The sequence below is a fragment of the Vanessa cardui genome, chromosome 6 (genome assembly GCF_905220365.1).
Source record: "Vanessa cardui chromosome 6, ilVanCard2.1, whole genome shotgun sequence".
Lineage (NCBI taxonomy): Eukaryota > Metazoa > Arthropoda > Insecta > Lepidoptera > Nymphalidae > Vanessa > Vanessa cardui.
In genome coordinates, this window is record NC_061128.1 from 14,782,615 (window position 1) to 14,809,828 (window position 27,214).

General features: G+C 32.1%; 1 protein-coding gene across 1 annotated transcript in view; it reads right to left on the reverse strand.

Annotated features, from left to right (window-relative positions):
- Positions 1-17,644, reverse strand: part of LOC124530514 (zonadhesin-like) — a 34,339-nt gene extending 16,695 nt beyond the window's left edge. Inside the window, exons 1-9 of the mRNA XM_047104697.1 lie at positions 17,581-17,644; positions 14,661-14,795; positions 13,859-14,050; positions 6,220-6,417; positions 5,611-5,811; positions 5,096-5,121; positions 4,846-5,041; positions 737-934; positions 372-572 (exon numbers count right to left, since the gene is read on the reverse strand). Of these exons, the coding sequence (XP_046960653.1) occupies positions 372-572; positions 737-934; positions 4,846-5,041; positions 5,096-5,121; positions 5,611-5,811; positions 6,220-6,417; positions 13,859-14,050; positions 14,661-14,795; positions 17,581-17,644 (1,411 nt within the window). The remainder of the gene's footprint in view (positions 1-371; positions 573-736; positions 935-4,845; positions 5,042-5,095; positions 5,122-5,610; positions 5,812-6,219; positions 6,418-13,858; positions 14,051-14,660; positions 14,796-17,580) is intronic.
- Positions 17,645-27,214: the final 9,570 nt, after the last annotated feature.

The following is a 27,214-nucleotide window of genomic DNA, read 5'->3' on the forward strand; positions in this document are numbered from 1 at the left end:
TGAATGAGTATAAATATTGTTTAAAATTAATTCTAAATAATGTATTAAGACATACTAATCTCTTCAAATAATATATAAATTAACAATTTAATTAAGCAAAAATGCCTGCAATTATTCACTTGTAATTTTTGTTTAGAAATACATTTTCCAATTTTGTTTCTATTAAAATCAGACTTGCAACCACACCCACGCATACACGATATATCTTCAACATGCAACAGCTTTACCAAAACCTTCCTATGTTTCAGGACATGTAGTCTGATATTTGACAGGTTCATCATGACCAGTACAAATCACTGTATATAAATATGCCAACTAAATTTTGATATAACTAGTAATTTTGAAGTAACTATTTGTCAATAGTTACTTACCCGGACATTGGTCAGCGGGAACGCAGGATCCATCGTCAGCACGCAGTAGAGGTGCCTTGCAGCGACATCCCCCAACACAACCGCCTTCTACCACGTCGACACAAGCTTGCCCTTGTTGTGAACATTCCCATCTGCCGCAGCCTCCATTGGCGCAATCTAAGTACTCTTCATCTGGTCCACAGGTCTCGGGTGGAGTTACGGCTGATGATATGAAATAAGGTTCAATTCATTTGATGACAACATTTTTGCTTTTTTACGATATCCAAGATTTATTATACTAAATATAATCACATCACATAAGAATGTTGATATTTTCAATTAATTTGGCGACGATTCTTTTTATATGTCTGCACTAGAATACTTACGGCATTCTTCTTTTGGAATGCAAACGCCTGTTGCGTTCTTCTTATAGTTGTCGATGCATCGGCATCCGGGCTTACAAGCTGAATCACCCGGTTGCGGGTTGGGTAAGCACAGAATCGTCTTTTCATCGACATCACATCGCGCTGGAGGACAAGTTGCGGGACAAATGTCATATATTTCATTAACGCCGCATTCTGTTCCTAAAACCACAAAAAACTTACCATAATTGTCAAGATGTCAAGACGTTGTGATGGTGGGTGATTTTAACATAAGTAAATCTGTTTGGTTATATAGTGATGATAACAACTCTCTTAATATTTCAAATCCTTCTATGGATGTTATGACATATCAGTTATCTGCATTTATAAATTTTAATAGCTTGCGTCAGTTTAATCACGTTTTTAATGTAAACGGTAGGTTATTGGATTTAATTCTTTCAAATTTACACTGTGATGTATCTCGTACCGCCCCTTTATCTGAACCAGAGGATGCCCACCACCCTGCTCTCTGTCTTATGATAGATATTTGTTCAATTGAAAGGAATTTAAGACCTAATAGGCGTATTGTTCGTTTATATCATAAGGCTGACTATGAGGTTGTTAGTGCTGAATTAAACAAAGTTAATTGGGAGCTTCAGTTAAATAATAAAAATATAACCGAAGCAGTTGATATGTTTTATCAAATCGTGGACCAGATCATACAACATTTTATTCCATCAAAAATAATTACTGAAAACAATAAATATCCTTGTTGGTACTCTCGGACACTAATTACCTTAATAAATAAAAAATTAAAATGGCATAGGAAGTGGAAAATTTATGGACGAATATATGATTACAATAAATTTTCGGACCTTCGGGCTCAAACAAAAAATATTGAAACTGATTGTTACAATTTATTCGTAGAGAGAGCAGAACAGAATATATATTTCAATTCTAAGCATTTCTGGACTTTCATTAAATCTAAGAAAGGTCATAACAGTCTGCCGGATACTTTATATTATAATAATGAATTCAGTTCTGATGGACAACAAATCTCGAATATGTTTAATCACTTTTTTAATTCTGTTTTTGAATTGGATTCAGGGTCCACGTCGATCATATCGTCTAACAACTCTTGCAATCAGACAATAATAAATTCAATTGAGATTACTAATAACAAAGTAGAGCATTATCTTTCAAAGCTGAATATATCTAAGGGTAGCGGCCCAGATGGACTACATCCTATTTTTCTAAAAAATTGCAGCAAGGCACTTTGCACTCCTTTAACTATTCTCTTTACAAAGTCCTTGAACACTGGTTGCATGCCACAGGAGTGGAAGAAATCTTTAATCACACCTATTTTTAAACAAGGCGATAAAAATAATGTTAAAAACTACCGTGGCATTTCAAAATTGTCTGTGATTCCTAAGATGTTTGAAAAAATTATTTTTGATACCTTGTTTCCGTTATTAAGGCCTTTACTTATACCAAATCAACATGGATTCATCAATAAACGCTCAACTGAGTCAAATCTTTGTGAATTTCTTGATATAGTATTGAAAGCTATGGAAGATGGTCACCAGGTGGATGCCGTGTACACCGATTATTCGAAAGCTTTTGATAAAATTTCTCATAATCTGTTGCAAAAAAAACTAGAAAACATCGGTGTACACGGCGATCTTCTGCGATGGTTGACATCCTACCTTCGTGATCGTACTCAAGCTGTCGCAGTTAAAGGGTTTACTTCTACTTTTGTACCTATAACATCCGGTGTGCCTCAGGGTTCCCACCTTGGTCCCTTATTATTTAACGTCTTTATCAATGACTTAACATGCTGCTTCTTAAACTCACAGTTTTTACTCTATGCCGATGATACAAAAATTTTCAAAGTTATAAGAGATAACCAGGATTGTATCGAACTCCAAAATGATCTAAATAGGTTAGGACAGTACTGCAAATCTAATGGTTTACAACTAAATTTAGCTAAATGTTGTATTATAACATTTTCAAGGAAAAAAATGCAACACTCTTTTAATTATTCAATGTTTGGTGTTAAATTGCGAAGGGTAACTGAGGTACGGGATCTTGGTGTACACCTTGATAGCCAACTCGTGTTCGATAAGCATATTGAAAAAATTACTCTAAAATCTTACCAAATGTTGGGCTTCATCTTCAGGCAAGGTACTGACTTTAGGAACCCTAATACACACATTATACTTTATAATGCTTACGTTCGGTCACACTTGGAATATGCATCGACTGTATGGAATCCATGTTATGCTAAGTATATTCAAGCAATCGAAACAATTCAAAATAAATTTCTTAAAAAATTAAAATATAAATTTGGTCACGCTTTGCCTATTCTACTGTCCTTAAAAACTAGACGAGAACATAGGGACCAATTGTTTCTATTTAAAATTATTAACAGCCTTATAGATTCGCCTTATCTCCTAAATAAAATATTATTTAACTGTCCTCGCTTAAGTGCTCGGTACAAAGCTACTTTCGCAACTCCAAATCATAAAACAAATTATTACAAAAATAGTTTTATAGTAAGATCGTGTAGCAACTATAACGATAAATATAACCACATAGACTTGTTCAGCAGCGGTCTCAGTAAGTTTAACTCGATACTTAGAAATAATTAGATTAAGATTTGTTATTAACTTTTTTTTCCTTTTTCATATTTCACATGATATAAGTTTGGTTTATATACATTCATACAGTTGTTAGATTTTTGTTTTTTTTTTTTTAATTACCATACATTTATAATTTTACTGTTTTATCTTTTTTATATATATGTTCACTTCCAGATTAATTATTTGTGGAAACTGTATTGGCATGTGTGTTATTTAAGGTTTATAAGTTTTATGTAATATAAAATATGCTGTTTGTTTCACTTACTTACAAATAAATAAATAAATAATCCTGTACCACAACCATATTTTTCTGAGACTTAACATTAGTTATATTATGTACGAGCTGTGCCCGCACCTTGTATGCTTTTGAATTTAACAAAAAAAAATATATCGTAACCTAAGTTGCTCCTTATTATATCAGTTATCTGCCAGTGAAAGTCCCATCAAAATCGGTCCAGCCTTTTCAGAGATTACCTGGACCAAACTGGTAGATAGACCAAAATTGTAAAAAGTGCTATTTTGGTATATGTACCGTGTATTCACAAGCATTGCGTAAAAAGGGCTATTTTAATGTTACAAACAGACACTACAATTTTATTATATGTATAGATAAGTCATTAGTGATGTAGTATTGCGCAACCTCGGACCAATTAAGTTTAATTTGAAGAGTATCCCTGTTCGAATTTCTAAAGATACAACCATGTTTATATATTTCGTTTGATAGTAATTTCACGAAATCTCTGATATTATTTTCGCTTGTAATTATATTTTGTTGATAGTATTATTTTTCATATAAACTCTCATTCGACGCGTGGAGGATTTGGTTTAGTTTTTTGGTACAGATTTTCATATTTTCATTTGTCATTAGAGTAAGCGAGTTGTCTTATACGATAAGATATCACCTCTCGAAGTAATAGTCTCTTTTTCTGAATTTGCACTTTTAAGGTAAATTCTTGTAAGCCTTCATTTAAAATTCAATTATAATTGACTTCGCTTCAAATAATACTGGACTAAATGAAGGCCTTGGTTGATAGATCGAGGGTTTACCAGCGCGTCAGCAGGGTGACGAGTGATATAAATAAGGACTATTAATAATTAAATTACACTTATGTCAACGAACAGTTCAGTTACATGTCGTTAAAAACATCTCTTTTTCAAGATCTCTTCAAACGATTACATTCGTAAAGTAATAATCGTCCTTCACTTCTCAATAATCATTTGATTAAGCAACATTGTTTCAATCTATACTAATATAAAAAATGTGAAAGTAACTCTGTCTGTCTGTTTGTCTGTAGCTCTTTCACTGTAAAGCCACTAGACCGAATTTGATGAAATTTGGTATGAAGTAAATTTAAATTCCAAGGAAAGACATAGACGTTTTTGCCTAACACATGACAACCAAATCCTCAAAATCGCGCGAGAAACCGCGGGCGACAAATAGTGTAATTCAATAATTTAAAATAGTGTATTATAGTAATTCTTGTTACTTACGGCATTCTTCCTCTGATATACACTCTCCGTTCTTGTTTCTATAAAAGCCAGGCTTGCAACGACAGCCGCGTTTACACACTTTAGTTTCAATAATGGTGCAGTTTTTGCCAATACTCTCACACGTTTCAGGACAGGCAGTCTGACATCCGACAATTTCGTTTTGACCATTGCAAGTAGCTGTGCAGAAAAATGCAAACTAAATCATGATATATGTAATTATTGATAGTAGTTGTTGACTTATTATTATTACATAGTATAAAACAAAGTCCCTCAATGCTGTCTATTCATATGTATGCTTAGATCTTTAAAATAACTCTTGGTAGTAGGGCTTTGTGCAAGCCCGTCTGGGTAGGTCCCATCCACTCATCAGATATCCTACCTCCAAACAGCAGTACTTGGTATTCTTGTGTTCCAGTTTGAAGGGTGAATAAGCCAGTGTAATTAAAGGTACAAAGGACATAACATCTTAGATCATGGGTTGGTGGCGCTTTGGTGATGTATATACATGAATATTTCTTACAACGTCATTGTCTATAAACGGTGGTGACCTCTTACCATCAGGTAGCCCATATGCTAGTCCACCAACCAATGGCATTTTATATGTAACACATGAACAATAAGTTAAAAACCACTGATAATTTTAGAAGTTTCCAATGTGATGTCGTAAGCAAACAAATTCTGTAGTATATTTATTATCAGTATTGCACCCGTGCGAAGCCGGGGCGGTTCGCTTGTTATTTATAAATGACTATTGTTAACACTTACCCGGACATTGGTCAGCAGGAACGCATGATCCATCTTCAGCACGCAGTAGAGGTGCCTTACAGCGACATCCCCCAACACAACCGCCTTCGGCCACGTCGACACAAGCTTGCCCTTGTTGTGAACATTCCCATCTGCCGCAGCCTCCATTAGCGCAATCTAAGTACTCTTCATCAGGTCCACAGATCTCAGTTGGTGTTACGGCTGATGATATATAGTTACTTTTAACACCCACATCATGGACATCATTTAACATTACATTACATTAATGGCCTGTAAAGTTCTCACAAGGTTTGGAGTATATTCCACTCGCTCCAATGCGGGTTGGTGGATACACATGAGGCCGAAGTTCATTGAAATTAGAGACATGTAGATTTCCTCATAATGTTTTTCTTCAACGCCGAATTATAAACACAAATTAAGCACTTGAAAATTCAGTGATGGTTACCTGGATTTAAACCCGCTATCATCGTTTTAACAACTGGGCGTTCTTGTGTCATCGACACCATGATAATTTATATGCCTTCTTTGTTCATGAAAGCCAGTTAATTATTCCTAATAATATAAAAGTAACCATTAAGCCTCCGGACCATTCTAACGCTAGATACTTACGACATTCTTCTTTTGGAATGCAAACACCGGATTCGTTCTGTTTATAGTTGTCAATGCATCGGCATCCGGACTTGCAAGCTGGGTCCCCTGGATCTGGATTGCGTTGGCACTGAATCGTCTTTTCATCGACATCGCATCTTGGTGGAGGACAAATTGGAAGACAGGTGTCATATATTTCGTTAACGCCGCATTTGTAACCTGATAACAAAAAAATATTAATTTTTTTAAAGTTATACAATATATAAAAGAGCGTGGAAGTAATACATGTGGACTTCCAGGCAGGATAAATTACATACATATATAGTTGTAATTAACTAGCATAACTGTATTTTTAAATGGTGAAAAAGAGTTTCTTTCCAGTTCTTCTCGGTAGAACCTACTTTCCGAACCGGTGGTAGCTCCACTGAAAATTGTTGTTAAATGACGATTCAAAAGTGCTTGTGAAAGCGTACTTGAATAAAGTATATTTTGATTTTTGTTATCTTTTTTTTACTTTTTTTAGTTATCAATTCGTCTGTATTTTTTTCTAACTCTCCCATTCAACGGAGAAATGATGCTAGCGATCTTGCCACCATTCCACGTGGTCATGATTTATAACGCTGACGATTCTTAATTCAAATTTGTATTTATTCGAGGGCTAAATATCATCAATTATTTTTTGAATAAATTTTTAGTGATCTTCTTTTGGCACCATAAGTTTTAACACGGTCGATGTGGAAACTATATAAAATCAAATCAAAATCAAAATCAAAATAAACTTTATTCAAGTAGGCTTTTATAAGCACTTTTGAATCGTCATTTTACAATTAAGTGAAGCTACCACCGGTTCGGAAAGTAGATTCTATGTATATGGAGTATATGGAGTTTGCTCCAAACCGCAAATTAAGGATTTAGTTGCTCGAAATAGACATCTTCACATCAAATCTTAATTTTAATTTACAACGTATATTTTATTACGAAATTTTAATATTGAATAAATTTTAAATAGTAAATTAAATTAGGCAAGCGACTTCAGTCACATTTAAGATTATTATCACTATCATCTGCTTATGGAGTCTAGTATATTTACAAAAAAATTCCCGTCATGTTCAAATGTAAGCCATCAAAAGTGTAAATAATTTCATAATTTATCGTAAGCTGTAATTACTGATTAAGGTTAATTACTTATATATTTGTGGTCTTTCGAATAACTGAAATATATGTTTCAATAAAACTTGCTGTGCTTAAACTTTTCCACGTAAAACTCGACGACGGATCGACGGCTTCTATACAAAGACTCAAAGTAAATATAAATGTAATTTAATATTAAAAACTTAAGTACAGTATATATGTACTTTATGATGTATTAAATATGTAATTACTTTTACTATAATATAGTGAGGTGTAGTATGGTAAAATTTCAAAATGAAAGTAGGAAGGCAGTAACTCTTTGTTTAGACATTTTTAAGGACACTTGAAACGTCACATAGTCTCAAGATGTTAAAGACGAAAGGCAACGAAAAAGGATTCGCAATTATCTTTATTTTTTATTTTACTATGAGATTACGTAATATATCTTAAAATTATAAATGTGAAAGTAATTCTGTTTGTTAGTCTGTCTGTCTGAAATTTGGTATGAAGAAAACTCCAAGGAAGAACATTGGCTATTTGTGCCTTAACCATGACAACCAATCCCTAAAACGCTAGCGAACCCGCGATCGGTAACTAGTTATAAATAAAATAGCTTATATTTCAATCAATTTAACAAACTATTGCAAGGTTCAAAACAAAAACAATAATATGTAAGAATAAAGGAATCCAGTAAGAACTCACTCACAGCTTGACTTAAAAAGTTGATTGACTAATATTTCAGAAAGCGGCCTATAAATGTGATATACGACATTAAATATTAACGCTTTAAAATTATATTATGTCTTAAAGACACAAGGCTCAAATTAGAAAACCCTAAGTCGTCTTTTATGACAAAATTGAGCTTTAGAATTTGTTTTCTCAAGATTATCTATGCGTTCGTAAAGCTATGTACGAGAATTTCAAAGTAAATATCGTAACTAAAATTAAAGTGGAGGCATTGTTATATACAAATATCGAGATATTTTTTCCGATTTCATCGTAAGTCTGGAAGAAGCGCTTTATTTGAGGCTTACATTGTATATAAGAATTTTAATATACCTTTTAATATAATCATCATTACATAGTATAAAAAATCGCTTACCCCTGTCTGCCCCTATGTTTGCTTAGGTCTTTAAAATTACACTATGGAATTTTATGACTATATGTGAAACATATTCACCATTTGGTTGAGAAATAGTGATAATTTTACAGGTTTCTAAAGTGATGTCGTAAAAAACACATTCTGTAGTATACTTTGTATAAGCATTGCACCTGTGCGAAGCAGAGGCGGGTCACTAGTATATACTAAATACCATTATATTATAATAAAAATATTAAATGTCATTCACTTAATGGCTAATGGCTTTATGCAAGCTGGTTGGGTTATGTTAAACATAACTACTTGGTATTGCTGTGTTAAGATTGGAAGAGTGGGTGAGCCAGTGTAACTAAAAGCACAAGCGATATAAAAACTAAGTTGTCAAGATTGTTTGTCTGGCACATTGTCTTTGACAAGGACTTTTGAATCTTCATCTTCCAAGATCATGCTTTTGAGTTTCTTTTAACCTCGTCCACAGCTTATGGGCCACGTCAACCCATCATTAATAGAAAAACCCAGTAATATTTTTTATGAACTGTACATTAGAATACTATATTAAATTTATATAAATCAGCAATCCGAGTAATTTGTATTTATGAAATATCTACCCAGTATTAAATAGTAATAAAAATATATCAAGCTAATAATCCATGATAAATAAATAAATGTAGTTTCCGTAGTTTTAAATCTTAGAATAAACCATCGGTAATTCCCATTGGACGTAGTATCTATAAAACATAAATTGCGGACTTCGATGGATTTTAAATTTACGATCGGAATTTACCTCACGGCTCTTTTATTGGTATTGAAGAAGATTTCTTAAGATAAATTTAATCATGCATTTCGCCAAAATTTAATATTTTCAAATTTAAATACATTTAAATGTGTTTAATTTAAATTTAATTAAGGTTTATAGATGATAATAAAGCTTGGAGTTAATACCCGTTGACTTCCAGGCAGGATATATTACATACATATATAATTGTATTTTACTAACATGAATGTATTTTTTAAATGTTGAAAGTAGTAAGTAGTATCTACTGAATTTATTGCCGGTTCTTCTCGGTAGAATCTACCTTCCGAACCGGTGGTAGCTTCACTTAATTGTTAAATAATGATTCAAAGGTGCTTGTAAAAGCCTACTTGAATAAAGTTTATTTTGATTTGATTTGGTAGTTGTGAAATAAATAATTATTATATTTCTATTTGCAAAATTTCTTTGGACAGGTTTTTAAAAAGTCGTTCCAATGTCAAAGGATTTAGGAAATTGTATATAAAAATACAATTATTTTTATTTTTTAAATTTAATTTATGTTTTATTTAAAACACTTTTTACATAATGAAATGCTACTACATCTTAAACATTACTTTTACTTGGTGGTAGGGCTTTGTGCAAGCCTGTCTGGGTAGGTACCACCCACTCATCAGTTATTCTACCGTAAAATAACAGTACTCAGTATTGTTATGTTCCGGTTTAAAGGGTGAGTGAGCCAATGTAACTACAGGCACAAGTGACATAACATATTAGTTCCCAAGGTTGGTGGCACATTGACGATGTAAGGAATACTTAATATTTCTTACAACTTCATTGTCTATGGGTTATGGTTACTTACTATCAGGTGGCCTAAATAAATATCTTGGCAAATGTTCTACTGTTTACAGGTAGCCTCACCACGCACTATCATATTGCACAATATGTATCAAAAAATTAATGAGTTTGTAGTGATCTATGTTTTCTTTTCAATTGCATACATATGATAACGCAAGATGCGTTATCATATGTATGCAATTCAGTCACAAAGCTGTTTTCGCAAACGTTCTTTATTTAGGGTTCGGTATCCAAAGAGAACCCTATTACGACGATTGGTTAAGACGCACGCGTTCTGACCGCAGAGCCATCTCGGCTCATGGTTACGACACGTTTCCGATTCTATCCCGATAGAACTGTAACTGGTTTGTTGTGTTAGTAGAACAGGAAAACGATTAAACCGTAATGATTACGTTTCGATTCGATTACGATAAAGTGACAGTTGTGGATGAAAATTGATGATGAAAATTTTTTTAGTATTATGGTTTTTTTATGGTATAAGTTGGAGGACAAGTATATGGGCCACCCGATGGTAAGTGGTCACCAACCACCCATAGACAATGACGCTGCAAGGAATACTAACTAATCCTTACATCGTCAATGTGCCACCAACCTTGGGAACTAAGATGTTATGTCCCTTGTGCTTTTAGTTACACTGTCTCACTCACCCTTCAAACGGGAACACAACAATACTGAGTACTGTTATTTGGCGGGAGAATAACTGATGAGTGGGCGGTACCTACCCAGACGGGTTTGCACAAAGCCCTACCACCAAGTGATATATGATAAGGTTTCTAAAACTATACAAATTATACAATTGTGATGAAATATAATATTGTAAGGAGTGTTTATATCTTTATTAAGCACCAGAAGAAACTACCCTAACAAGTAAAGAGACATTTGTTTGTCAACCGACTTCAAAAAGGAGGAGGTTATCAATTCGTCTGTATTTTTTTTTTTTTTTATGTTTGTTACCTCATAACTTTTTACTGGGTGGACCGATTTTGATAATTTTTTTTTTGTTTGAAAGGTAGTGCTTCCCGTGGGGTCCCATTTTTTTTTTATTTTTTTCCGATGATGGTATCCGTATGAAAACGACATAAGTCTTAAATTTGCATTATGTATACGCGCGACAAATAGGTGAATAACTCAAAATCACGTTAACCAATTTTGATGATTCTTTTTTTCTTATAAAGGATATACTTTAAGTGTAGTTTGGTGAGGTTCTGAGCACAGGATCCATGACAAATTAAGGGAACGGGAGGGAACGGAACAATTCTGAGGAGCACGTTAGCAATACTCGGTCGAATCTTTTATTTATGGGTTACTTGGATATTTGAATCACCTTCCGGAACGTGGTTATGTTCATGTAATTGTCATAATCGAATATTATAATCAACTAGCGACCCGCCCCGACTTCTCACTGATGCAATACTGATACTAAATATACTAAAGAATTTGTTTATTTACGACATCATATTGCAAACTTCTAAAATTGTCAGTGTTTCTTTACTATATTGTTCATTTATTATATACACAAACCTTCCCCTTGAATTACACCATCTATTAAAAAAAACCGCATCAAAATCCGTTGCGTAGTTTTAAAGATATAGGGACAGAGAAAGCGACTTTGTTTTATACTATGTATTGACGGAACTCCTAAACGACTTACAGTTAGGGTGCGATTTGGGGCAGAATTTCTTTTTGTCTTTAATCAAATTTTGTGTATATGATGTGATGTCATATGATGTACGACATAGCATACGAATAGCTCTTTTGCAAAGTTTTTTTACTGAGGTCGATTACAGCTCATTCGAGGGTGGTACCTTGTAGTTTATGCCGCATGACGTATTAAAGCCGCATTTTCGAAAGTCTATTTTTGCTTTATTCGAAAGTTTCTTTTGAAATTGTCCCTGAAGTAGTTTCTGATTTATATAAACGGCACGCTTAATCTATCCATATTAAGAAAAAAATGTTAGTCTACATCAGCTTCACTTAAAATCAAAAAATAAATAAAATTTTAACAAAAAGAAAAACCGACTTCAAACAAAACAGTATTTTAAAACAAATTAAAATGCACTAAAAAGTAATAAAAAATAAATGCATATTTAATATATTTTTGAGAGTCCTCCTAGGTAAAATGAAATGAAAAATATTAGACTACTTAAAAGTCGATTTACGATTATATAATGTAGTTATAATTATTGCTATATTTGGAGTCGGTGTCAGCCAACCCTATAGTATACCTATCAAAAAACAATACGAGAATACTTTAAGAAATGTTTCTTACAAATTACCTTTTATACGATATTATACTGGGTCAATCAAGAGGCTCGTATCGCTTCTTTCTTTTGATTGTTGGAGCGTGTGCCTGTGGCTGACACCGGCTCCAAATATAACAATAACTATAACTACGTTATATAATCGTAAATCGACTTTTAAGTAGTCTAATATTTTTCATTTCATTTTACCTAGGAGGACTCTCAAAAATATATTAAATATGCAATTATTTTTTATTACTTTTTAGTGCATTTTAATTTGTTTTAAAATACTGTTTTGTTTGAAGTCGGTTTTTCTTTTTGTTAAAATTTTATTTATCATCAGTGATATGGGACGGACGATGGCGACAAGGAGTGTTGGTTATGATTAAGGTCACGTAAGCCAATTTGATTCTACTAGATGTTATTTTATTATAGGCGTTTGCAGTATTGATTTGTGATATTCTTTTGCATGTTACCTCGCTTCTGAGAAAGAAGACCAACTAATGACCATTCACCTCTTTTGTTTTTTCGACTTTGTCTATTGCCATGGTAACTGTGTCTATCTGTCAGTGTATATGGATGTGATCTCTAACCACAATTATGTGTAAATGTTAGATTTATGTATATTATGAATAATAAAATCTTTTATAAATCCAATCACTCAATAATTAAAATTGATGATCTTCTAATTTAAGCTTATTTGAGTGTAACTTATAATCTTAGTGTTATTCGGGTGTTAACTTTGAGTCTCACTCGTGAAATGAGAAATCAACTTGTATGATACTATTCTGATACGCATCGCCTTATATATAATATGAATATTCAACATGATTACTATAATTTTCACTTGATTACATCACGATTGATTACTTTTAGATATTTCACAGTGATGATCAGCAGATCTTCGAGTTCGTGTGTTTAATTTTATTCTTAGTATTGCTTTCATTTGCATTTGTTAAATATTATTGACTTAATTTGATGACCCCCATGGTCGTGTAGTGCTCACACCGGTTTTCATGGGTACGCCACTCCGAGTTTAATTCCCGGCCGAGTCGATGTAGAAAAAGTTTATAAGATATCTATGTTGTCTCGAGTTTGGGTGTTTGTGGTACCGTTGTTAATTCTGATTTTCCATACCACAAATGATTTAGCTACTAATATTGGGATCAGAGTGATTTATGTATATATGACGGCGCTACTGTATTTTGAGAGTGTCAAGAAACGTCAAAAGCGATAATGACATCTGATAGCGACATTTTAAATTAGTGCGGTTATGACGTTTCTTCCCTCTGACGCGACTTCAGTCTCTTTTGTGGGCGAAGCCAAACGGAAAATAATCCATTTGCATCTCGCAGAAACAAATAGTGCCTGGTGGAGCGTCATTACTTGAGTTGATTGTATTACTGATATATCGTTGTAATAATTATTGGATATTGTAAAACAACCCCATACACATGGTTTTAATTCTCTTCGCCCGACAACCCACGATCGCTCGGCAGCCACGTATGGGTACCTACCAAAAATAATGATAATGGCAATGTGCTGTTATATTATTTATATCAAACCAATGCACAGACTTACTTGGACAATAATCCTTTGGAATGCATATTCCTGTACTGTCGTTTCTCAGATATTCACTCTCACAAATACACCCTCTAATACATTTCGTTGGATTCAGTCTGACGCATTTTATTGGTTTTCCAATATCAGAGCAGTTTCTGTATTCGCATACACTGTTAATACACGATACTTCCTTTTCATTCTTCTTGCATTCTGACAAATTTTTAATGTCTCGTATAATTGAGTTGATTTCTCTACTTATTCAATAATCGACAAAGTCGGCAATTTAAGCAATTATTGGGCTACTATATTTTTAAATTTTTCCATCTTGAAATTTTTGGGTAGATTTGACGAAATTCAATTTTGGAATATATTAAAACTCAAGAGCAGTTATAAGTTATTTAGTTTCGAAGCGAGTTTTCACAATGACATTTAAATTCGTTTTCAAAACTTCAAATTGTGCCACAAACATCGATACACGTTCGAATAACGAACAAAGTACTCGAGAAATAAAATCGAATTAAGAATCGGTAAAACTTTTATAACCAATAATGTATGGCAAATAATTTATATTCAGAATTTCATTTAAAATAATCAAAATGTTATCTATGAAATTCAAGAATGATTGTGTTACAAACACCGATACATGTTCGAATGACGAATAAAGTACTCGAGAAATAAAATCGAATTAAGAAATAAGAATCGGTAAAACTTATAATGTCTAACAAAAAAAATATATTTCATTTTTAATAAACAAAGTGTTATCAGATAACTTCTAGATCATTCTAGAATTTCTCATAATAATTTATTAAAGGCACGTTACTTGGTTTGGATGGCTCGAAGCTGTTGTCCTGACTGCTGTAGCTGGAACTGGATGCACTACTTGAGGAGTAAGATGAGCTGTAAGCTTCGGAATTCGACGAGGCTCTTGATGAAGCAAAACTGCTTGAAAATGAACCTATAATGATAAAGAAGTAGTGTTACAATTGTTTCAAATTCATGAGCAGAGATGGCCCAATGGTTAGAACGCGTGCATCTTAACCGATGATTGCGGGTTTAAACCCAGGCAAGCACCGCTGATTCATGTGCTTAATTTGTCTTTATAATTCATCTCGTGCTCAGCGGTGACGGAAAATATCGTGAGAAAACCTGCATGTGACAAATTTCAAAGAACTTCTGCCACATGTGTATTCCACTAACCCGCATTGGAACAGCGTGGTGGAATATGTTCCAAAACTTCTCCTTAAAGGGAGAGGAGGCCTTTAGCCTAGCTTTGGGAATTTTCAGGCTGTTGTTGTATACATTTCAATAAAGGTATAACTATTTTTACCTTATTTATTCAGACTATATTTCCCAAAACTGAATTGCTTTGGGGATTACATTACCAAACTACTGAACCGAACTTGATGAAATTGCATCGGCAACTAGTTTAGTTTAGTTTATACAAATAATTTAAGTTTAAAAATGTTATTCTTCTTGTCAAATAAATAATAACAGAACGAAAGAAAACGCTTGAACTAAACATCCGCTGTTAGTTTATTTCTGTTTTTTTTTATTCAATTACTGCAAAACCCGCTTCGATAGTTCGTCAAATATATAAAAACTTTTTGATTACTCGGAAACGGCATTGAAACTAATAACTTTGATCTATTCGATGTATAAAATATAAAAAAAATATTATGACGTCACTTGTGAAGTAAATCTTGAATGAAATGAACCTTTATATAGTAGTAGAAAAAATTCTTTCCACTATTTGTTCCTATGTATACACTTTTAAAACTACTTCTTTTTTTAATAGGTATAAGAGAAAGGGATATATATTATGTACACTTACATGCATAATGTAGTAGACAAATAATGATAAATTTAAAGGTTTCTAATAATGATAAAAACACATATATTGAGTTTACGCTACCTTCAATATTTAATATAGCCATATAAAACCCTTTCTAAACATATACTTAATCAAAATTGTACACTATAAGTGATAATTATTTGATTATTATAATTCATTTATTAAATACGTATTTTAATGCTTGAATCGTGAACTTACGTCAATATTTTATTAAGATTTTTATGTCATTCACATGGAATAAAGTGAACGATTAATCGTGTAAAGTGAAATTGCGATCGTATTATGAGAATATCTATAGTCATTAAGTTATTTCACGTGCCATATTTAATCCACGTTGATAATCGAGGAGTTATAGGAGTTTATCCGTGCATATTTTTATTACAATGCAAATAAGATCTTTTTGTATTTACGATGAAGTTAGAACACAGTTCTCATGAACAATTATTAAGACCATAATCATATACAATTAAAAAACAGTTTCCTACATCATTATTACCTAACCTAACTCCTCGGGGAGCAACGAGATCAACGTCTTGCTGGCGGGAGCCTTTTGTATATAAATTGATATTTATAAGTATTATTTCATAGATATAATTTTACGTTTGTGATCGCAGTTATAAAATCGGTAAAAAATCCTAAAATATTAAATAACAATGGATGCTTAAAGAATAGAGCTTCGGAGATATAGTTAGCGATCATTACAAATAAATGTCTGAGTATATTTCCTTAAATTAGATGCAATTTAAATTTCAGAGCAAGAATATTTCAATTAACAAAACATTCAAAATGTTAATATATGTAACTGTCAGTAAACATATTTTTTCTCTTTAAATAATTGAATTTATAAGAAATATAATGAAGCTACAATTTGAGTAAAGGTCAATGTCCGTGTGATACGACTGAACGACTGTCGTCATCCTCAGACAAAGTTCCTCGGTCGCATCGGCTTCGCGCCTTAAGAAGCCCAAACTCATAATTGCAACATCTGTAATTCCATGGAAGATGAACACTTGACTCCTTAATTCCCGGTTAATTCGTTCTGACACAAATTTGACTTGATAGTACGGATTTTAATGCACATTGCGATTTCGTAATGTGATCTCCGTCTTAACATTTCTATTAGGTTAAAATATAATATTGTTTAGGAGAATCCAATCTAATAATGTGTTATTTTCACCTTCATTTATCAGTGACACTTATCTAGTTCATTTTTTGTTTATGATAGCTCGCTGATTGACTTTTGATGGATATTATCAAAAGGTTAAAATTAATAGCAGGACTGAAGTATCATTTTACTTCTATAAAAAAAAAAACCTTGACGTATCATTGTACAGTAATAAAACCAAAAAAATCAAACACAAAAAATGAGAGATAAAGAATGAGTCTGATATGTAAGTATTATTAAAACAAGGAAAAATATGAAATAATTATATATTATTAATTAAAGTTACAAAAAATGACTCATCGACTCTAGATGCACGATACTTGTCTACTCCTCAGCTCGATATTAAGGAAAATCATTTTTGTATATTTTGACCATAATAAAATATGGATATAAAGTTATAACTCTAACTATTACTATTGAATATTACTTTATGATTAAGGTCTTGGCAAGTTTGATTGACTGAAGACTGGTGTCATTGAACTACCGCCAAACAGGATTATTATGCATTGTTGTAATTATGTGTGCAATTATAAAATTATGTGTTACTATGCCAGTGTAACTAAAATCAACAACAACAAAGAAAAATAACTTAGTTCCCAAATTTGGATGGGCATTGAAAAGATGGATAAATATTCTTACAGTGACGTCAGATAACTAATAGTCAGACTTTTGATATGAAAAGAATCTTATTTAAATATAATATATATAATTTCATTTTCTAACCTGTGCTAACGCCCGACACAAGCACGAAGCCGATGAAGGTTAAACAATAAAATAACACCTCCATCGCTTCCAATGTCACAATTAACATTCGTTCTTTTAAATAGCTGTTGCCGTTTATAAACGATTTAACGACATTTGTTCAAACACGTTTAAACACACACATAATAATAACGTTACTATCTGAAATTATAAGACTAATACCGTAAATTCTACTTTTCCTCGATATGTATATATTATCATTATTATTTTATTTTAATCATACAATTTTGTGGGATTTCAACAGGCTTTCGGTTAAGTTGTGAGCTTCTTTGGCTGATTCATGAAGGCCTCGAGGCACTGATTATTTTCGTTAGTTGTTTACCTTCATATAATTCATTGAGTTTTTCTTATAGAGAATAGTTCGTCTAGAGACTTGCAGCTATGAGTGTTGGGCTCTTTTGCTCCTGAAAGTATAAGAAGCTCATACTGAACTTAATTTTTCTGGCTACACTCGTATCTATGCCGTTGGGGTTTGAGATTATGTGAATAGAAGGTGTGCTGTCGTTTGTGAAAACATATGTTCAATATATCTTTTCTAATTGGCTAATATTCGTTGAACATTGCCGTAATTGCCAAAATCGTTTTTTGGATATCATCATCAGATCTATTAATTACTTTCAATAGAAACAGATTAACAAGTTTATCTGCTTTCATGAATATAGTATCTACTTTAGCTTCCTATCGACAATGTCTTTATAACATCTGTTGTAATTCACCATTAAATGGTCTTAACCACCTATATGTTGTGTTGGATTTAAAAATTTGAAGCAAAAGATTTTAAAATGAAATTAAAAGATTAGGAAATGGGGCTACAATCTATGTACTACTATTACGCCTTGAAAATTAAATTAATTCAGCCTGGTATATCGACTTTATCAATCAATTTCGATGGTGCCTTCTCCATCGCACGAGACATTGGTGAAATAATCTGTGGCTTTTTGGCAAAAGAAAAAATATATTTAAAAGATAAATTTAGGTGTTTCTTTTTTCGTAACAGCACTGGCGAAACTTCACGTGTAAGTAATTAAAAGTATGTGTAATTTCACGAATTTTTATTTGATGACTTTTTGAGACTTATTTACGTCATTCAAACGTTGCGTTTCGTCAAAATTTACGACATTTTTAGGGTATAAAATGTTTGCTTTAAATGCTGTTTCATTGCTACGTTCTTTCATTCCTCTTGATTTAGTTAGTGAGCTGTGAGCTACGGACCACGGACTACAAATGGTTGCGGTATTTTTTATCTATTTTTGATCTTGATAGAATACTGACCCGTAACGTCACATCTTTCTTGGTTTCTTGAAATACTAATATAATTGAACATATTTACAAATCCCATTTTCCTTCTTTTCAACCGACTTCAAAAAGGAGGAGGTTATCAATTCGTCTGTATTTTTTTTTTTTTTTTTTTTTTATGTTTGTTACCTCATAACTTTTCACTGGGTGGACCGATTTTGATAATTTTTTTTTTGTTTGAAAGGTAGTGCTTCCCGTGGGGTCCCATTTTTTTTAATTTTTTTTCCGATGATGGTATCGATATGAAAACGACATAAGTCTTAAATTTGCATTATGTATATGCGCGACAAATAGGTGAATAACTGAAAATCACGTTAACCAATTTTGATAATACTTTTTTTATTATAAAATATATACTTCAAGGGTAATTTGGTGAAAGTTTGGTAAGGTTCTGAGCACAGGATCTATGACAAAGTAACGGAACGGAAGAGAACGGAACAATTCTGAGGAGCACGTTAGCGATACTCAGTCGAATCTTTTATTTATAGGTTATTTGGATATTTGAGTCACCTTCCGTAATATGGTTATGTTTATGTAATTATCATAGTCGAATATTATAATCAACTAGCTACCCACCCCGGCTTCGCACGGGTGCAATACTGATACTAAATATACTACAGAATTTGTTTATTTACGACATCACATCGCAAACTTCTAAAATTATCAGTGTTTCTTTACTATATTGTTCATGTATTATATACACATACCTTCCCCTTAAATCACACTATCTTTTAAAAAAACCGCATCAAAATCCGTTGCGTAGATTTAAAGATATAGGGACAGAGAAAGCGACTTTGTTTTATACTATGTAGTGATGGAACTCCTATACGGCTCGCAGTTAGGGTGCGATATGGGGCAGAATTTCTTACTATCTTTAATCAAATTTTGTGTATGTGATGTGATGTTATATGATGTACGAAATATAGTTGGTCTTTTTCAAAGTTTTTTTGTTGAGTTCGATTACAGCTCTTTCGAGGGATCCTTGTAGTTTACGCCGCGTGACGTATTAAATCCGCATTTTCGAAAGTCTATTTTTGCTTTATTCGCAAGTTTCCTTTGAAATTGTCCTCGAAGTAATTTCTGACTCATATAAACGGAACGCTTAATCTATCCATATTAAAAAAAATTAGTTAGTCAACATCAGCTTCACTTAAAATCAAAAAATAAATAAAAATTTTAACAAAAAGAAAAACCGACTTCAAACAAAACACATTTTTAAAACAAATGAATATGCACGAAAAAGTAATAAAAATAATTGCGTATTCAACATATTTTTTAGAGTCTTCCTAAGTTAAATGTTATGAAAAATGTTAGACTACTTAAAAGTCGATTAACGATTATATCATGTAGTTATAATTATTGTTATATTTGGAGTCGGTGTCTGCCAATAAAACCCTACAGTATATCTATCAAAAAACAATACGAGAATACTTTAACAAATATGGTTTTTACAAATTACCTTTTACACAATAATATACTGGATCAATCAAGGGGCTCGTATCGCTTCTTTCTTTTGATTGTTGGGGCAAGGGCACCGTGGCTGACACCGGCTCCAAATATACCAATAACTATAACTACATTATATAATCGTTAATCGACTTTTAAGTAGTCTAACATTTTTCATTTCATTTAACTTAGGAAGACTCTAAAAAATATGTTGAATACGCAATTATTTTTATTACTTTTTCGTGCATATTCATTTGTTTTAAAAATGTGTTTTGTTTGAAGTCGGTTTTTCTTTTTGTTAAAATTTTTATTTATGATTATTCCTTTCCTTTTACTTTTCAACTCTAGAGGTTTTTTCTCAGCAATTTTATAATCTTCAATTTTTTCTATTTATTTTTCTATCTTCTTCCCATTTGGCACGGGGTTCTTTTTCCTCCCCCTATTTACTCATTCCCATCCGATTAAAAAAAATTAGGTAGTATTCTAAAGTTCTTATCAGCTCCTATCCAGCTATACGCTTGATTTCTCTCCGGCCATATGTATGCTGAAAGTATCATAATAAAAAAATTGGAATTACTTTTTTTTCAGGTCGATACCTTAAATAATATTTACGGATAAAACTGGAAACACACCAAATCATTGGAACCGAGTTCGAATCATACTGTTGGCTACTTATTCTTGGTTGAAACTTGAAACAATAACCATGGTAATCATTACTTGTCAGCAGCAAGGTAAGTGGTCTCCTTTAATTTTAAGGTAAAGGCTATAATATCAATTAGAAAATAAATATTCTTTCCATTATGATTGATTTAATATATGAAAGAAAGAGACAGCATTAGATAAGAACTATTTTTATAAGAAAGCAAAAGTTTAAAAATATTTAATACTAAGTATTTATTAAATATTAATTTTATTTGTACTTATATTATTAATATAGAAGTAGCTCTGTCCGTACCGACCTTGATCCGCAAGGAAAGTCAAGGCTACTCTTTATCCCTAATAAATGCGAACAAAGCCGCTTGCAACAGCAACTATATATATATTTACATATGAATATTTAATAAAAATATTTTATGTCATATAGAAATACAGTTTTAATTATATTGTTACATACCTACAAAGAGAACACATTTTTTTATTATTTGCCTTCATTATTTTAAAATGAATGACGTGTGTCATATCTATTGTTGTGAGTTATAGCAACATGAACAAATATTACAGCGGCTAATATTTTATTCCATTAACAGTTTTATTAATCACTAATTATTTATTAATCACTAATAATAACTATTCTGCCACATGTGAATTCAACCCGCATTGGAACAGCGTGGAATATGTTTCGAAGGTTCTCCTCAAAGGGAGAGCAAGTCTTAGCTGAGCAGTGGGAAATTTGCAGGCTGTTGTTGTTGTTGTAATCACTAATTACAGCGTTTGAAATTGGTTAAACACACAGTGAACACGTGACTATAATCCCTTATACCCCGTTAGGTCTGTTGCACTACAGCTATCTTTTCGGTCTTGTAACCTTATAAGCTATTTTTTGGATTTGGATGTAATAAGGCAGATGGACAAAAGCGCCACCTGATTGCAAGTGGTTACCTCAGTGGGGGATTTATCAATAGGTTAAGTAGGCTGGAGCATAGGATGGTAGAGAGGGGCGTCAAATTTTGCCAAATTTTATTAATCTTACAGAAACAATTATATGTATACACATTACGTCCGTAATCCGTATACTAGTCACTACATAGCGGGTAGCAAAAAATGTCTAGTATCTTAATTGTATTATCTATAATAAGGGGAAATGTCACGAGGACGATAGAACTCAGATCATAATGTTGCAATTTCAGAATAAATGTAATTAATATCATTGGGAACTAAACTAACGTATTGAATTTCATAAATCAGTATGGGAGGCAAAAATTTAATAGCCTACTAGCGGCAAATTTTTGCTGTCAGAAATATGAACTGTTCTCGTTATGTAGAGAACAACGGAAATTCAAAGGAATGCTTCATCAATCTTAAGAAATAATATGATGAATACAAATAAATACAAAAGTGACTGGTTTGTTACCCTTTCGCATCAAACGTGTTTTTAGAGCCCTGCTGTCATACTTTCCTCCTAACACGCGGTTGAAACCGCGGGTGGAAACTTGTAATAATTTTGATAATGAATAGGTACAATAAACGGAGACAAAAAGTTATATATAAACATACATATTTCTTATAGAGTCGCTAATATTCCCAAGTATATTTACCCCAGGTACCAGCTACCTACCGAAATACCCACATAGTAGAAGAAGCACAATACTTCGTTACTGTTCGATTATATTTATCCATTATCTATAATAATCGAAGAACCTTACCCGAGGCAAATATGATGCATTATTGATAATAATGAGGGCTATTATGGAACACAACTTGAACATTTATTCACTTAATTATTCAGGAATACAATGCTATTATTAACACACTTATTTTTTCTTTTTATTTCAATTTATAATTTGTACAAAATATCAATGAATATTTTTATTAACGTTTTATAATTATTCATAGTAATTTATCTACATCTTTTCAAAGTATATTGGTATATATAATATGTATGTATTGGTCTATAATTGTTTTGTGTGTATAGTGGATAGATATAAGGCCACAGATCCTCGGGTCCTGGGTTCAAGGTTTAATGAGGCCGATTAAAAGTTATTGGGTTTTTCAGTCTCAAAATTTTCACTAGCAGTTCGAATTATAGAAGTTGGATGAGTCTGCACTCCCGTGCTGTGAAATAAAAGTAAGCAGTCAGTGTTCGCACACACTTGCCAAAATCAAAAATCAAAATCAAAATATACTTTATTCAAATTGGATTTTAAATTCTCATTTATATTATATGAAGCTACCGGGAAAAACCAGCAAGAAACTCAGTAGTTACTCTTTTGCACTATAATTGTCCCGCCTAGTTGACTGGTGTCCTTGAAATTGCCTTTCGACGTCAAAATCACTCAAAACGACATCATTATAATTGTATGCTACACAAGTTGTTTTAGCGAAATAGCCAGGAGAAAGGACTTAAACACAGTAGAGAGATTCGACTGAATGCAACTGAGACATCAAACAACAACAAACACATGGGCATAGCACTCTATTATGATTGGTTGATATTCATGAAATATCTTTTATAATGTAAATTATTCAAATATTCTCCTGTGAAATCCAACATGTATATATCAGACACATAAATCCTTATTTCGAGGTAGACGTAAAGAGGGCGACTGTCGCCTTTCTTCATTTTGATGGCCTTTGTGTCCCGTGACTCCGTATTTACTTCCACATTTTCTTAAGGAAACAAAAGACGACTGGGAGCACTTAAACCAGCTATGTGACTAATTGTTTTAGTTACAATCTAAGTTTTGTGAACTAAGTGCTTTGGTGATGATTCGTTTTAACCACTATCTAAACTTAATTTCTAATGTAAATTGAATTTTATATTAAGTTTTTTTTTATGGAATAGGTTGGCGGACGAGCATATAGGCCACCTGATGGTAAGTGGTCACCATCGACAAAGACGCTGTAAGAAATATTAACTATTACTTATATTGACAATGTGCCATCAACCTTGGGAACTAAGTTTTTATGTCCCTTGTGCCTGTAGTTACACTGGCTCACTCACCCTTCAAACCGGAACACAACAATACTGAGTACTGATATTTGGCGGTATAACTGAGGAGTGGGTGGTACCTACCCAGATGGGCTTGCACAAAGCCCTACCACCAAGTAAAACTAGATTAAAAATAAAATAATATTTGATAATGACATTCCTTCTGAGATCCCCATGTAAGTTTCCGACTCGATAATACTAAATCGTATTTTTAAAGAGACTTTAAGGTAACATTATTATACGTAATGGTAATACTCGTATCTCAATCCCTAACCTTATATAAATTGTCGATTTCGATGAATTCGAAATTTACGAGCGAGGTTTGCCTCAGCTCTTTAACTGTATGAGAAAGTTCTTTAAAGTAATTCACTTTTACGATTTTTCTGAAGTATTTTTTTGTTTTTGTACGATAAATTTACTATATTTTTTTAAATACCAAGAATAGGCAAGTACCTACTTCAGTAATCATTAAGTCAAAATATACCTTCTTATAAATTGTTATTTTACAATATTACATTTGGTTTAAAGTTAACACTAATTCTGTAAGTTGATATAAAACTGGCTTTGGAGCTGTGGAGTGAAGCAAGAAAAAAAAGAAAAAAATTTTTTTTCCTTATCTAATAAAATTGTTTCAATTAAATTTCGCAGTGTAATTTCTCCTTAAGATCCTTCGATAAATCAATTTTATTATATATTGATGACAGTAAATATATATATAATATTATAAATAATGCTTATAACATTATATTTGAATTAAACAATTCAATTTTAATTAAGATAGGTTTATTATATTGCGTTCTAATTGGAACACTTCAACTTGCAATTTGTGTGTTCTTTAGAAATCTTTCGTTACATTGAAATAATTGTTTAATTAACAGAGTTCTCAAGAACGAATATCACTACAGCCTTCGTTAAGGAATGCCAAGTTTTCAACTTACATTTCACGTGAATTGTAATAAGTAAGTACACTTGTGCGAGGCTTGTACAAAAGTTTATTTTCTGTAGTAATACATAGTATATGGCTGTTGTTAAATATATTATTTTTTATAAAGCAACAAAAAGTGTCATCAATGGTACGTTGTAAGCCTCTTTGATTGAATCGGTCCAATTACGGCGACTTCAAACTACAGTTTTTAGTATTTATTTATTTATAAATCAAAGCGAAAATTGTATTATTATTTGTGAAAGTTTTCTAAAAATGGTGTTACAATCACTTTAATTAAGAAAAATGAAACTGCTGTTTGATAACTTATAAGGACGCAGATTTCGAGGTCCAGAGTTTGAAGTTACCAAATATTTGTATTTAGAGAATTTTTAGGAGATTAGAAGGATGACTGGAAATTGGGAGTGATAAATAAATATATTATGCCATTATCCTCCTTATCTTATCTCCTTTTTCGAAATGATATCGTTAAATAACTCGTACAGTGCTCGATCTTCGTTTCCTTGCATAAAATCATTGACGTTGCAGTTCAGAACAGTGAATTATTTGAACATATAAATATAGCAGTTCCCTATAAATATAAAATACCTCGTAAACAAAATACTTTCCACATCTCTGTCAAAATTAATCTTGGTTCTCAATCTTTCGTATGTATTCGAAACACAATACTATTTCTAAGGCCGTTATCAGAATTGTATATTTGTAATGATCCTTAAATTAAAAAATTAAGCTTAATATATTGGAATATTGCCTTTCCAATATGATTTAAATATATTGTTATACAATTGTTAATTTACTTAAATAAAATTATTATAATTGTAACTTTATTTAAAATTCTGTTGAATTAAATCTTGTTCTATTTTAATTTTGTTTCCATTATTATATTAATTTTTAATATAATATTATTATGAATGCTTTGTACACTTGTAATTGTCTGTTTAATTATTATTTCTGGTGCTTTTTTGTTTATGTCCACTTGTGCCATGTATATTAACATGTGTTAGTGTACTTATAATAAATAAATAAATTCCTGTGCCTGGGAATATAAAGCCTTAGTTCTGCATTAGTTCTCTATGCAATTTTCGTCCAGTGGATTATGTAAGTGGATATTGTGAAGAGGGAACAGGTTATCCATGTTTATTCTTGTCAAAATTGACCGCGCCAGAAACCACACTCATCAAAATTGTTTTAAGCATTTTATTTGGAGGTAATTATTTTACTTTCAATATAATCTAATCAGACTGAAACTTTCTCTTTTTTTTTTTAATTAACTCCATCGGAATTACTCGTTTAATTATGAGGTTTTACGTAGTCTAAGCAAAGTTTACTTAGTGTTAAGCAAATTTGAACTGTCGATGGACGATGATTAAATTTAGTGATATTTGTGAACTTCGCGAAATTTAATCATGCATGCTTACTCTGGCTAATGCATTTATGCTACTGCTAATGTATATATCATGAAACAATAATTTAATACTAGTGTATTATAATGCAATTGTTTATTATTTATTTTCATGTGCGCTCATGTGTTTATATTTATCCTTTGTGATTTATGTTTATGTGATTTTCTGCCATCTGAAAATCAGTGCTGTGCATTAGCACAGCTTATACTGAGATGAACCGTTTGCTACCTATACTGTATCCTTTAAATTTTATTATTTTCTTGTCGATGTAATGTATGTGTATGTGTAGCAAAATAAATGGTTTAAATTGTTTCAATTGTTCTCTAATTCTCAGTTTCTTCAAAAGTTACTTCATAATTGAAGTTAACTTAATTTACGATATTAAAAAATCGTTATCAACTTTGATTGGCTCAAGAACGTTTTCACAATGAAATACTTTTATTAAATATATACCTAATATTTTTTTTCTAAGCAATTTATAAATCTCATGAAATTTACTAATTGTTAATTTACCAAAGTTACAAAATGGCCATCAAGAAAAATTGGAAAGAAACTCTGTGGTTACTTTTTTTCTCAAACGGTGAATAGTCTACTTTTCAGCACTATTTTTTTTATGCAATAAGCGGACATCAATACCCATAGATATTGGGTTCCTAACAGAATTTCAACCATTCCTCACATCAATGAACAACAAAGGGGAACTAAGTTGTAACTTGTATCTGTTATTACACTGGCTCACTCACCCTTTAAACTGGAACACAAAAAAAAAAAGTATTCTGCTTTACGGTAAAATGTATCATGGTACCAAACCAGATGAATTTACTAAGCCCTACCCACTGTTCAACTGATGTTAAAAAT